General features: G+C 46.0%; 2 protein-coding genes across 5 annotated transcripts; one reads left to right on the top strand and one right to left on the bottom strand.

Annotated features, from left to right (window-relative positions):
* The first annotated feature begins 1455 nt into the window (after positions 1-1455).
* On the top strand, positions 1456-5096 carry LOC127325737 (phytosulfokine receptor 1). The gene has a single exon (XM_051352556.2). The coding sequence runs from the start codon at positions 1716-1718 to the stop codon at positions 4869-4871; it is 3156 nt and encodes a 1051-aa protein (XP_051208516.1). The 5' UTR covers positions 1456-1715; the 3' UTR covers positions 4872-5096.
* A 2601-nt stretch (positions 5097-7697) lies between these two features.
* On the bottom strand, positions 7698-13294 carry LOC127325721 (uncharacterized). Of its 4 annotated transcripts, XR_011747416.1 has the most exons (4): positions 11827-13294; positions 11064-11143; positions 8783-9016; positions 7698-8700 (listed from the first exon to the last, which is right to left on the bottom strand). XR_011747416.1 is itself a non-coding variant. In XM_051352534.2 (3 exons), the coding sequence occupies exons 1-2, from the start codon at positions 12947-12949 to the stop codon at positions 11103-11105; spliced, it is 1164 nt and encodes a 387-aa protein (XP_051208494.1). In that variant the 5' UTR covers positions 12950-13294; the 3' UTR covers positions 7698-9016; positions 11064-11102. The 4 variants fall into 4 exon arrangements, 3 of the variants coding, with proteins under 3 accessions (XP_051208494.1, XP_051208492.1, XP_051208491.1); XM_051352534.2 differs by having other exon boundaries at positions 7698-9016; XM_051352532.2 differs by lacking the exons at positions 7698-8700; positions 8783-9016 and adding an exon at positions 10095-10492.
* Positions 13295-13791: the final 497 nt, after the last annotated feature.

The following is a 13791-nucleotide window of genomic DNA, read 5'->3' as shown; positions in this document are numbered from 1 at the left end:
AACTCCCAAATCGTTCAGCTCCCAAAAATTGTTATGGTAAGTTAGAAAGATATGGATTTACCAAATTTTACGTTGATCTCAAATCGAACAGCAAGGGGTCTTGTGTAAAAAATACTTTTGCGCTAATTTCCGTGCCAAAAAACAATAGGCACTATAGAATGGAACAGAGGGAGTACTAAGTTAGTATAACTTTTGTACTAAGTTTTTGACACTTACTATGGAAGTATCTAAAACAGGTTGTACTTTTATATTGCACTTCCATTCTTTTAGGGTGGCCAATACTTACTAGCAAAGATTTAGACGGACCCATATTAAATCGATGATCCAACTCTCACAAACAATACGGTGTGTGTACCAATCGATTATGCATGCTGTATTTCTAGTGTAGCCGTCGGCGGCGGCATCATCCACATACTTTATCAGCCGTCGTCTGATCGAGCCTAATAAACCAAAATGCAGAGTAGCTCCTGCGGTAGTAGTAGTATTTTCTCCAGCCCTTTGTCCCGTATTTTGGAGCTGTGCTGTGTATGTTCACTGGCGGGCACGGCAGGGCGTTGGCCGGCGTAGCCGAAAGCGGCGGCCGCACATGCGTCGCTTGCCGCTGCCCGTTGACACTCCTGCCGCAACCAATATCCATCAGAATGCAATCTCATTTTTTGGATATTGTTGCTCTTAAAAAAGAAGTTTTTTGCATATGCAAGTATACCAACGGCTTGTCTGCTGCTCCCTTGGTCCCAAAAGACAATATTACAACCAATTTAGGATTATGTTATGCCTAGAGTGAGTATTTTTTAAAGGTGTGACTAATTCTAATTCTCGGTCAGATAATGCCACTAAATCTTAGTTGTAATTCAAGTTGCAACTTGCAACTAACATGAATCGCAAATAATCCAACAGTTCGTGGCACTTGCAACCGTGTTACAACTAATGATTAACATGAATCATGAAATAATCCAATGGTCTAGAAGTTTTTTCTTAGTTGCAACCTTAGATGCAACTAGAAAATCACAATTGCAACTCATTCTAGCACGAATCACGGTGCAATCCTATGAACTAGGAGTTGACTTACAATTAAGTTAATTCTCGTGTCAATTGAAAATTAGTAAAACTTTCTTTAAAACAGTCCCAGAATCCTGCGATGGCACGGAAACGTCCACTAAATTACATGTAACCTTTTGTAACACTTCTTGCCTGTTTAGTTACTTTCTAAACCTCTCCTTTGAGCACTTGCTGCGCAGTATTCTGCCTCTGCAGGATATCTATTAATATCCATCCATTGTGCAGGTGGCACCGGTCTGCTTTCAGGCTAGTTATTAGATTCATTTCCATGAAAACAGCCAAAAGGAAGGAAAGCGAGGAAGAAAAAGACAGCTTAGGCCAACTTTGAACAGAAGTCAAAAGATTTCCGACGATGGAGTTTTTCTAGCAAGTTGACACAGACAATCAATTTCCTCAAGAAAACTCGTCTCCCACGGCCGAGTGCCTGCACAATCACAAGTCAAAACCGAAGCACGCACCTCTCTTCTACGACCGTCTCACAACCCACCTTCTCTCCCTCACTCTTCACCGCCGCCACCATTGTTGCTTGAGCTGCAAGCGCTGGGGAGGCCAGCTTTTACGCATCAAATGGCATTAGACATCATATAGCTGCTGAAAAGAAAAACAAGAACCACTCTTCCTAGCTCAACACCATCGCTACAGCTCTTCTTGCTTCGATGGGGCATGTCTTGATCCAAAGCGCCACCAGATGGCCAAGCTGCTTCCTCCTATGGCTGTCCGTGCAGCTTCTCTTCCTGTCTCCCGTCTACCCACTCAACCAAAGCTCCTGCAGCCCCGGTGATTACCGTGCGCTGGAAGGCTTCTTGCAAGGTCTCACCGGAGGCATCAGCAGCTGGACGCTCTCAAACACGTCCTCGGAAGTGGCTAACTGCTGCGCGTGGTTGGGTGTGGCATGCGACTCCGGTGGCAGGGTCATCGGGCTGGACCTCCACGGCAGGAAACTGAAGGGCGAGCTGGCGCTCTCGCTCACACAGCTGGACCATCTCCAGTGGCTCAACCTCTCCAACAACAACCTCCACGGTGCCATCCCGGCCCCCCTTGTTCAGCTCCACAGGCTGCAGCGGCTCGACGTCAGCGACAATGAGCTCTCTGGAGCATTCCCAGTCAACATGTCGCTCCCGATGATTGAGGTCTTCAACATATCCTTCAACACGTTCAGCGGCACCCATCCCACGCTCCATGGTTCACCGCAGCTCACGGTGTTCGACGCAGGGTTCAATATGTTTACTGGAAGAATTGATTCAAGCATCTGTGAGTCGTCCGCAGTGATCCGTGTGATCCGGTTCATGTCGAATCTCTTTGCGGGGGAATTTCCAGCTGGCTTTGGAAACTGCACGAAGCTCGAGGAGCTATATGTGGAGCTCAACAGCATCTCCGGGAGCTTGCCAGACGACCTATTCAAGCTGCAACTTCTGAAGAACTTGTCTCTGCAGGAGAATCAGCTCACTGATAGGATGAGCCCATGGTTTGGCAATATGTCCAGCCTTGCTCAACTGGACATTTCTTTCAACTCGCTCTCTGGACACCTTCCAAATATTTTTGGTAGGCTTGGCAAGTTAGAGTACTTCTCTGCGCAATCCAACTCCTTCAAGGGCCCATTGCCTTCCTCACTGTCTCGGTCACCATCATTGAAGATGTTGTACTTGAGGAACAATTCACTCGGTGGAAAGATCAATTTCAATTGCTCGGAGATGACACAGCTGATCTCACTTGACCTTGGGGCAAACAAGTTCACTGGCACAATTGATAGCTTGTCAGAGTGCCAACATCTCAGAAGCCTAAATCTTGGCACAAACAACCTCAGTGGCGAGATCCCAGCTGATTTCAGAAAGCTTCAGTTTTTGTCCTACATCTCACTTTCGAACAATAGCTTCACAAATGTTTCCTCGGCATTATCTGTGCTTCAAGACTGTCGAAGTCTAACAAGCCTTGTGTTGACAAAGAACTTCCGTGATAGGAAGGCCTTGCCGATGACTGGAATAAATGGCTTCCGTAACATCCAAGTGTTTGTCATTGCTAATAGCCATCTTTCAGGAGAAATACCACCATGGCTCGCTAAATTCACGGATTTGAAGGTGCTAGATTTATCATGGAATCAACTGTCTGGGAATATTCCTGCATGGATTGGTGATCTTGAGTTTCTGTTCTATGTGGATCTTTCTAACAATTCACTTATTGGAGAAATACCGGACAGTTTGTCGAGCATGAAGGGCCTTGTTACATACAACAGCTCACAGCAATCCACGGAGACTGATTATTTTCCTTTCTTCATTAAAAAGAACAAGACAGGCAAAGGGTTGCAGTACAATCAGGTTAGCAGCTTCCCGCCCTCTCTAGTTCTCAGCCATAACAAGCTCACTGGTCACATATTGCCGGGCTTTGGAAACCTCAAGAACCTGCATGTCTTGGACCTCAGTAACAACAATATTTCTGGTATCATTCCTGATGAGCTATCAGGCATGGCTAGTTTGGAATCCTTGGACTTGTCGCATAACAATCTTACTGGAAGCATACCCTCTTCATTAACGATGCTGAATTTTCTATCAAGCTTCAGTGTGGCATACAATAATCTGATGGGCACAATTCCGTCAAGAGGCCAATTCTCAACATTTACAAGTTCTGATTACGAGGGGAACCCCAATCTCTGTGGCATCCGCTTTGGCTTATCTCAATGCAATTCCAGCCATGCTCCCATAATGTCTGCAACTGGAAATGGAAAGAACAAGGGTCTCATGTTAGGAATAGTAATTGGTACTGCACTTGGAGCAGCATTGGTTTTGTCTGTTGCTGTTGTACTTGTGTTCAGGAGAAGCTTCAGAAGGCATGATCATACAGTAAAGGCTGTTGCAGATACAAATGGAGCCCTGGAGTTGGCACCAGCCTCACTGGTACTTCTGTTTCAGAACAAGGATGATGACAAGGCATTGACTATCAGTGATATCTTGAAATCTACAAACAACTTTGATCAGGCTAAAATCATTGGTTGTGGTGGCTTTGGTCTAGTGTACAAGGGAACACTACCAGATGGAGCAAAAATTGCCATCAAAAGACTATCGGGTGATTTTGGCCAGATGGAACGGGAGTTCAAAGCAGAGGTGGAGACTTTATCAAAAGCTAGGCATCCTAATCTTGTGCTTCTACAAGGTTACTGCAGGAATGGCAGTGACAGGCTCCTGATCTACTCTTACATGGAGAATGGCAGCCTAGACCATTGGCTTCATGAAAAGCCTGATGGCCCATCTAGATTAACCTGGCAAAGAAGGCTTCAGATAGCCAAAGGAGCAGCACGAGGTTTGGCATATCTGCACTTGTTGTGCGAACCCCATATACTACACCGTGATATCAAGTCAAGCAACATTCTTCTGGATGAGAATTTTGAAGCTCAGTTGGCTGATTTTGGGCTTGCTCGGCTAATTTGTCCCTATGATACTCATGTGACAACTGACCTAGTAGGCACACTAGGTTACATCCCCCCAGAGTATGGCCACTGTTCAATAGCCACTTTTAAAGGTGACGTGTATAGTTTTGGCATTGTTCTTCTGGAGTTATTAACAGGAAAAAGGCCTGTTGATATGTGCAAGCGGAAGGGAGCTAGGGAATTGGTCTCATGGGTCGTACACATGAAAGAAGAACACCGTGAAGCAGAAGTACTGGACCGTGCAATGTATGACAAGAAATTTGAGATTCAAATGATGAAGATGATTGATATCGCATGTTTGTGCATCAGTGACTCACCTAAACTGAGACCATTAACCCATGAATTAGTTCTATGGCTTGACAACATTTGTGATAGCAGTGAAGCAACAAAGTGAAGTAAAGTTCAATAACAGTGACCTTCGCCGAAATACTTGTACTCAGTTTTTCCGTCCAATAATTTTATCACAGTGCACGATGTAAGATAATGAAGGATCGCATACAAAATAAGACACGCTTCAAGGGAGTCTAACTTGCTATTCAGTAACAGCAAAAGCTCTGTTACGCTGTATGTAAATGAGATTTTTGTGATAGCTGAAGCAAATGTTATCTGCTTCTTTTTACGCCCTTGTTCTAATTTCCTGTACGAAGTCATGGGAGATATTCTGAGGTAGGACATAAATATTCTGTTCTTTTACTAGGTTTGTAAACGGTAGATAGTTCACAAGTTTCCCTGCATTAACTTTACATGCTTTACCTATTACCCAACTTTTTTTTAACATTTAGCCAACTTGAAGTGTGTGTCATGTTGTTTTGGAAAGTTAACAAGAATTTTAGACATTAATAAGTATACAACAAAGTCATGATGACTAATTAAATGAATATGAAAGGAATGTAAATGAATTGTAGAGCTATGTACGAAACTGTACCTTATCATTGTCACTGTAATCTTCAGTTATCTTTCATTTCACTGCCGTTTGAGATAAATAATTAGCAATCAAAAGCAGGGGTCGATATCTAAAATTGCATTACTTCTGGCTTGGCAGTCTCCAATCGTCCGGAAGTAACAAAAGAATAATAAATATGCTCAGAATGGCAGTTGTTAGCTATCCTATATCGCTGATGGCTAATCATTGCAACCAGAAAATCGTTTCCACTATTCTACGGAGTAGTTTAATAACTCAGGTACATCATACAAAAAAGAAAGTCAATGGGAAACAAACCTGAGTACGATACATACCTAGTAGGCTGGCAGTAGTCATTGGCTCTGGCATTTGGTAGAATAGGTGGCTTGCGTTGAATGGGTGGCGGCTCCATCTAAGCCGAAGGCACCACAAGTTCGCCGTCCAAGCCGCCGCCCCTGAGTCGCCACGGCATTGGACACTGCTCTGTCGATGGATCGTCGCTTTCCACGGGCCCTTGGACGTCACGGTAGATCGACGCACGCCAACCGGCCGCCCGAGTGCGGTCTCGTACTCCCTTGGACTGCGACCCTGGGAGAGCGGCGCGCGGGCTCGACGGAACGGTGTGGTGGTCATCCGCGGAGGAGAGCGGTCGCAGGCAGCAACCGCGAACCGGCGGCGTATTCCTTCCCGACGGCGCCGCCGCATTGGAATGTCGCCGGCCTGTGCGGTGTGCGTTCTATCGCAGGCTGGTGATTTAGCCCAACTCTTCAGTTTGACAGATTCAGGCCCGAGCCAGAACCGCACGACAAATTAGCAAAAAGCCCGTGTCAAGCTGCGAAGACTGGCCCGGAAGGCAGCCACATTAGAGCATCATCTCGTATTTTACATCACCATGTTTTTGCTCTTTTTGCTGTTTTTACATCACTTGTTTTTGCTCTTTTTTCTGTTTTTACCCTGAACTTCGAATTTTGGCAAAACCACATGCCATTACAAGGTGTAGAGGGAAAGAGCATAAGGATAGAAATAGAATTATCACAGCCACGTCACTTAGCAAGACTTGAGATCGATTGTATATATTGACAAAGACCATACGTCAAGATGATGATCTACCGGAGGTGTGTTCCCATTGATCTGGCTAGAGTGACGGGTTCCGGAAAGCTCCGCCGGCGATCTTCCATGGGTGAATCATGCCTGAAGACTGCTAGATCGGGTGGGATTCGGTCGTGCACACCCGTGTTTTACTCTGGCCGTTTGGTTTCAGAGGGAGCGCTTTGAAGCTCTGCTAGCTGTTAATATCGTGGGGCACATTCTCGTTCCATGGTGCTGGCAGAGAATGTCATGAAAGCCGAGATCTGAGGACTACCAATGGAGGTCCCAATCTTTGGGGCGATGAGGTTTTTGGCTTGGTGGTTCATGACTTGGAGCAGCGGCATGCAAGTGGGGCGACTGCACTGGAGAAGACCAAAGTCTTACCTTTCAGGGTGAAAATCCAAGGTCTGGCCTTAATTGGTTGTGCCTGGCAATGACCTTGTTGAAGGCATTGTTTTGAGAGCCCGACCTTCTTCAGGATGAAAATCCAGATCTTTGATCGGGCGATGACAGCGCTTGTGCATTGTTTCCTTCTTGGAGGCGCCGCTTTTGAAGAAGTTGGACTTATGGTGTTGTCTTGGTGGTGTTTGTGCTGCTATTCCGATGATTAAACAGCCGTAGCGGGACTTTTCTTTTTCTGTAATTCTTCTTTCTTTTTTTGGTTGTGTGCATCCGTAATGCCGTTAGGGCAATGCGTTGTTGCAGAGGTTGGGTGTAATTGGTATCTTCGATATTAATATATGCTCTTTGTCGAAAAAACTGTGCCTACTTGCTTCCTGTGCCTCGCACACAGTGCCAAGCATAAGTGTTCTCCTAATCAGGCAAGCAAGCTGACTAATGTCTGTGGAAATTAGTCGTACAAAAGATTACAGTTCAATTTTAGTAGTCCACTCGACAGGCCACATCGTACAAAAGAACCTTCATAGTAATACACAGAAAGAAGCAGCAGCGGCACAGGGGCAACACTTAGAGAGTACAGATGCAGAGAAACATTGAAAATCACTTACTGAGCTACTTTACTTAGCAGTTGATACATCAGAACAGGTAAACCTAAATGGCTACTCCCAGATTTCAGTGGCACCAAAAACACCTCGCCATTTTGCAGCAGCACATGGCTCTCACTAGATTGGTCCAGAACTGAGGTTTCCCCTACACTTGTAGGGTCATAACATTGAATAAAAAGTAAAAAAGGGATTGCTACTGCAACTCTTATGAAGGCAACATGCAGAATAAACCAAAGGGCCTCAGGCCAAACTTTTGTTAGGAATAAGCAGCAGCAGTACAGGGCAACACTTCGAGAGTGCACAAGTTAAATACAGAGAACATGCTCTCTGAGTATCACCACAGAGCAGAAGACCACCACACTATACACATAGCCACACGCTAAAAGAAAAACGTTATGCCAGCAGACCTCAGGTAGCTGCAACGCGAGAAAGCCCACCGACCTCGAGGTCTCCACAATTTCCCGGGTAGCTGCGAAAACATGGTCAACAAAATCCCAAAAAATGCAGGTCAGATGATCCACACTGAATTAGTCAACAAAATCCCCAAAACCATGAGAACTCATAATGCGAGAAGCTGCAACAAAAAGAACGTTATAGATGGGAGGTAAACCTACACAGGGGCTCAAGCAATCAGTTTCGAGTGCAGACAAGACCTTTTTTCATGAAAAATGGAAAAATTTGCAGAAAATATACATAGAAGAGAAAATAGAGCAACTTAGGGTCTATAAATATCGGAATCATTTTCTTTGGTTAGAAGATATGCAAAATTTGTATGAAGAAACCCATTGTAGTGCAGCCCAGACCATTATAGGTGAAAGGACAAAATTTAGCAGAGGCATACATTCGAGAGAGAATAGATAATGTGCAAGCATTTTGTTTCTTCTAAAAATGCAAAACCGAAAACAAACTTTTAGTGTAATTCAGAAGAAGATTTTAAATGGAAGATCCAGAATTGGAATAGCATTTAAGAATAAATTGTTAATATCCTCAAATTAACCTCTTTACAAAACTACAATTCAGACCATAACAAAAGAATCAGAACATTATTTTGCCTTGTCTCCTCTATTGCACTTAACATAGACCGAAGTTACTGTTACCCTTTGTGCATCTTGGTTCTTGCACTCCACGAATCCAAGTATGAGAAATTATCAGCGGCAAATTTCCAGATACTGAAATACAATTGTATCACATAGATCCTTAACGAACATTGGAGAGATATTTTTCAAGAGCTGGAAACCATCATGCAAATATATCATCAACATGAGAGTGGCTTTTCAAATAAACTTGCAGAGGTGTGGCATCATGTTCTACCTGAAAGACGAAGGTTCAGTGGTTCCTGACAAACCTTACTCTGAAGTAGCAATTGGGGCTAGGCAAGTGGCCATTACCAACAGTCGTAGAGCGAGTCATAAGAATGACAGTGTTCAAGCTACTATCAAACGCCTTCTTCACCAGGAATGAACAGAACAAAGAGCGAGTATCAAAGCGAAGCAAGGCGGACAGTGGCTTCATAAGCTTCATCAACCCCATTAAATACCTACAGACCTGAAGATAGGAGTCTTAGAGCATCTCTAACAGAGCCCGAAAAAACGCAAACTGAAAACACCGAGTTCAGTGCACCGAAAACGCGAGTTCTGTCGAAATTCGCAGTGGCGCAGAATAGAAACCGTATAATGGAACTGAAAAGAGGAATTCCAAATGGCGCGGGTAAAATTTAGCGATGATCATAGTTCTAGATGACATAGTTGCTCCGATACATACTGGTACACCGGCAAGCGCAACCTAGCTAAGCAAAATGCGGCCTATATGACCTATGGCGCGCGGCGGTGCCGGTGCTGGCGGAGATGGTCGGCGGCGTGGAAGATCTTCACGCGTCGTCCTTGTCAAGCTCGACTATTTCGAGCTTGACGCGGCGGACGCGGGCTTCCCGGCGGGCCGCCTCGTACTCCCTGACCTGGCGCACGGCGTCGGCTTCCTTTCGGCGGAAGCGCTGCCGAGCCTCCGCGTCGCTGATCGCCTTCGCCTGAGCGAGGACGGCCTCCTCCTCATCGCTGCCGTGGACGTAGTCCCCGGCGAAGATGGTCGGCGAGCGCGCGGGGACGAGGTCGTCCTCCTCCTCGCTCTCCGCCACAGGCAGCCGCGGTGCGCGGCTCGACTGGCCGGAGGAGGAGCCCTCGCCGACGGGGCCGTAGCGAGCGAGCTTCCCTGGGGGCGTGAGCCCCCAGTTCGTCCACTGGCGAGCGCTCCTCTTCCGAGCGCCCTCGCTCTTGTTCCACTTCCGCCGCTCCGCGTCCGTGCGGAAGACAGGCGGATGCGGCGGTGAGTCGCCGCCGCCCAAACCCGCGGCACGGCCGGCGGATCCTCCACGGGAAGCGGGAGACGAGCGGCGGAGGGGAGTAGGGTTTGCGACCCGAACTCCCCTCCGCGAACCCTTTTAATACGGGGCGTGCGCTCGATTTCTCGGGCCCCTGAACTTCGTTTACGGGCCGGCCCATGTATTCGGGCGCTGATCTGCGCGCGTTTCGGCCCGAACCCGTAAATCCGCCGGAAAAGTTCAGTTCCGACGGGATTTACAGGGTCTGTTAGAGATGCTCTTACCTTGCTATGTGGTGTTCTCTAAATGGACAGTAGCCTTAATACTGGATATCTTACATCAAGCATTGTCTACCTCTGCTACAAGAGGTGATCAGGTGCTGTGAGATAGCATTATCACAGCCTCTTGTCCATCCACTTAGTTAGTACCTCTCATCACAGGGGCAAGCGACAATATTACCAAAGCAATGCACTGAGTCACTAACAGGCATAACAGGCATGCAAGTTGACTAATGTCTACTGATACTAGGTCATAGAAAATATTACATAATTATATCCTACAAGTCCATTTAACAGGCCACAGTATGTAAAAGTAGAAGAACCTAGATACTACACGGTGGAGCAATTTCAGCATCGACCACATCAAATGCCACAGCATGACCAACTAGCAATTTATGCTTCTCAGGAGCCGGAATTCAGCTCTAGAACCTGCAGAGCAAGCAGCGCCATCTCGGTCAAACCAATTTGTATTCTCTCATAGAAAAGCCAAATCCATATGATTCCAATAATGAACATTAAGTTTAATTAACCATTGAGCAGATTATACATAAATATTCGAAGCTGAATCATCCAGCAATTTTGGGCAAAACTAACATTACAACTGGAGAACAGCAACGCAAAAACAATTACTACTAGCACACCTTCGAACCTCTACAGTTGACATGTTCTCGAAGTTCTTTTGCTACACAATTTCACATGATTGCAGCAGAAACTATAAGATCAGTGACTCCATTAGAGGAAAAACTGAACTTCCTAGTTTGTGAAGTCAATCAAGGTTTATTTTGTGTATCATGGGCATATAAGAGGCTTACAAAACAGGAAATATATGGTATGTGACTCAAATGCATGATTTTTGAAAATGTAAGAACTGGACAGATTATTTATTTATTTTCGAGGGTGAACTGGACAGATTATTAAGCATATCCATGAGCTAGAAACCAAAAATAATAGATCATGCATCATCTTATAGATTGAGTAACAAAGAAAAAAATTACTTCACCTGTTCAACCACCATAGCACATCACCAGGTCCCGTGTGTTCACAATTTCAGATCCAACCATTTCCACCCAACTCCCCTTCCTAAAAGCAAAAGAAGGCCAATAAACCAAGGAAAATTCATGGAAAAGTTTAACTGGTGAGAAGGCCTAGTTGCAAATAATTATAGATTATGTGGCATGAGCTGGGGAATGTAGCTTTTGTGAAAATAATAATAAATGAAGTGAGATGTATTAGCAGGTGCAAGGAAGAACAAAAATAATACTCCTTTAACAGACATGTTAAGACTGGTAGATGTTCAGAGAAAATGCATCTATCCAGAATTATTCATAGTCAGCTGAAAATTTGTAGCAAGGAAAATATTTAATGGAAAAAGCTATATGGTTTCACTATATTCTTTTAGTGCAGTTGTTGCGTGTTTCCACATGTTAGAAAAATCATGCTTTAACATTTAGCAGTTAGCACAAAACCACAGTTAGCATTTAGCAATCACCAGAAAACAAAGTAATAGCTATATTCGTGTTATTGCTTTAATGTAGCCCACCAATAAACTTATAAATTACATCACTATAAGATCACCACTGGACCAACAAAGAAACAAACAACTAAATTTACACTTGTATGCCTACTCAATAACTAATCACACGAACAATGCTACATTAATCATATACCATTTGTGATCCAAAAGTAACTGGAACAAATCTCATCCAATAAAAAGAACTATTAGGATTTTGGTTGCTTGTTCAATGAAGATAGCGAGGTATTACCTGCAGTGTAGAAATTTGTGTAGGGGTAATGCATCTTGTTATCCCAGGAATTTCTTTTAGAAAATCTTGTAAACCGCATTGACTCAGGTTGAAGCATGAAGTCACCAAGATACATACCCAGAACAATCACATTTGACTCCTCATCATACCCCACCATTGTCGCCTTTTTGTAGCCGTTATCCATTCTTTGTGGAAAGAGCACATCCAATTTAATGAATTTCTGCTGCAGCGCCCATCTCGCGATACCATAGGAGTTCATTTTCCTCACCCATATATATATTCTCAGTTTTGACAGATTTGCAAAGCAAAGGGCAGTACCATCATCTGTCCGTAAGAGCTGAAAGGACCAGCAGTCGGCAGTCTGAGAGCCTGGCGGCTTCTGAATCACACCAAGGGTTTGCCTTTCAATATCAAAGGCAAGGATATCACCTCCACAAAACAACCAGTAAACTGCATTCCCAATGAGGATGCTGGGCCTTATAGATAACTCATCAGTAGTCGCCGTCGAGGCAATATTTCCCCATACACCAGACTTGGAATTGTAGAGAGAACCGAATGCATGCTTGTATCCGGTACAAACCAAAATCACTTTAAACGGACAAAAGAAGCAATCTCCGTGCACATGCTCATCTTCAGCATCAGCGCACAACACGGCGGCCTGAAAGGAATCCCCCCGTCTATTGTCCATACCCGATGGAAATGGCACGCGGTGCTGTTGGCCGGTGAGGGGATCCCACACGACAACCTCGGGCTCATTGCCATTGATCAGGATGGCGAGGCCGTGACGGCAGCCCATGAAGAACCACTTCTCACCTGGGTGGTTTCTCTGCGGCACGGAAAAGCGGGTGTGAGGGATGCGGTCAGGTGAGTCCAGGGCGGCAGTGAAGAGAGGTTGCGCGGCAATATGCCCTGTGAAGAAGCCGAGCAGAGGAGGCTCACGGTGGTGTTTCCGGAATCGTTTGAGAAATTGGGTGTCGGAGAGGATGCTGCGCCAAAGCTTGCAGACGAGAGAGGCGCGTGGAAGCGAGGAGGGCTGCGGAGGGAGGCGGAGGAGGATCTCCTCCAGAAGGAACTCGTCGTCCAGCGGAGGCGCTGGCGCCAGCGAGTAACGGCGGCGGCTCATCTGAGCTAGGGTTAGGGTTTCTCTCTAACAAGAGCTAGGGCTGCAGGAATCCCGGCGCGGGACCAGTGGACGACGCCCACCACCGCTGATACGGTCCACTCTTCCGACTCGGCCTCCCCGAGCTCCACCGGCGCGGGCACTGGCGACGAGCCGCTGCTGACGGCGGAAACGGCGCGACGCCGGAGAAGGGGTTAAAAGCGAAAGCGCGGCGGGCGGGGAGTCGCGGTGAGGGCGGAGGAGCGAGGTCTGTTGGGGAGGAGGTTGGGGAGGTGCGACGGAGGGCGGCCGCCGTCGCGGCTGGGCGCCTGGGCAGGAGTACGGCCACGGCACGGGAGCGCGCTGGTAGGGGTGCAAACGGATTGAAATCAGATCAGATACTGGTTATGCCATATCCTTTATCACATACGGAGTACAGTACTATTTTTTTTTTTTAGTTTTGGAATCGTAGCTAATATTGATCGGTTTTGGATTCAAATGCGATCGTAGCTTTAGCTTCAAATATGGATATACTGGACTACGTATTCGAATCGAAAGTAAGATGAATTCAGACCAGAAACAGAAAAAAAAAAGTCAGAAATATGCCTCCATCGGTAGATAGTTATAGTTCTTGCAAGTTTTAAAAGAGATTTTAAATTTTAGGGCATCTTCAACGGGGCAACGCAAACAGACGTTGACCAACCGTTTGCGTCTGCGTAGACCGAAAATGCGTCTGTTGGGGAGGGCGCGACACTGCGACGGAGGGCGGCCGCCGTGGCGGCTGGGCAGGAGTACGGCCACGGCACGGGAGCGCGCTGGTAGGGGTGCGAACGGATTGAAATCAGATCAGACACTGCTTATGCAGT

This window comes from Lolium perenne, chromosome 6 (assembly GCF_019359855.2).
Source record: "Lolium perenne isolate Kyuss_39 chromosome 6, Kyuss_2.0, whole genome shotgun sequence".
NCBI lineage: Eukaryota > Viridiplantae > Streptophyta > Magnoliopsida > Poales > Poaceae > Lolium > Lolium perenne.
This window is presented reverse-complemented; position numbering and strand designations above follow the sequence as displayed.

Coding starts and splice junctions, on each gene's coding strand:
- LOC127325721 (XM_051352531.2), bottom strand. CDS start 12,949: ATGAGCCGCCGCCGTTACTCGCTGGCGCCAGCGCCTCCGCTGGACGAC. Junction 10,493..11,826: donor CACAAATTTCTACACTGCAG/GTAATACCTCGC, acceptor CTTGCTCTGCAG/GTTCTAGAGCTGAATTCCGG.
- LOC127325737 (XM_051352556.2), top strand. CDS start 1,716: ATGGGGCATGTCTTGATCCAAAGCGCCACCAGATGGCCAAGCTGCTTC.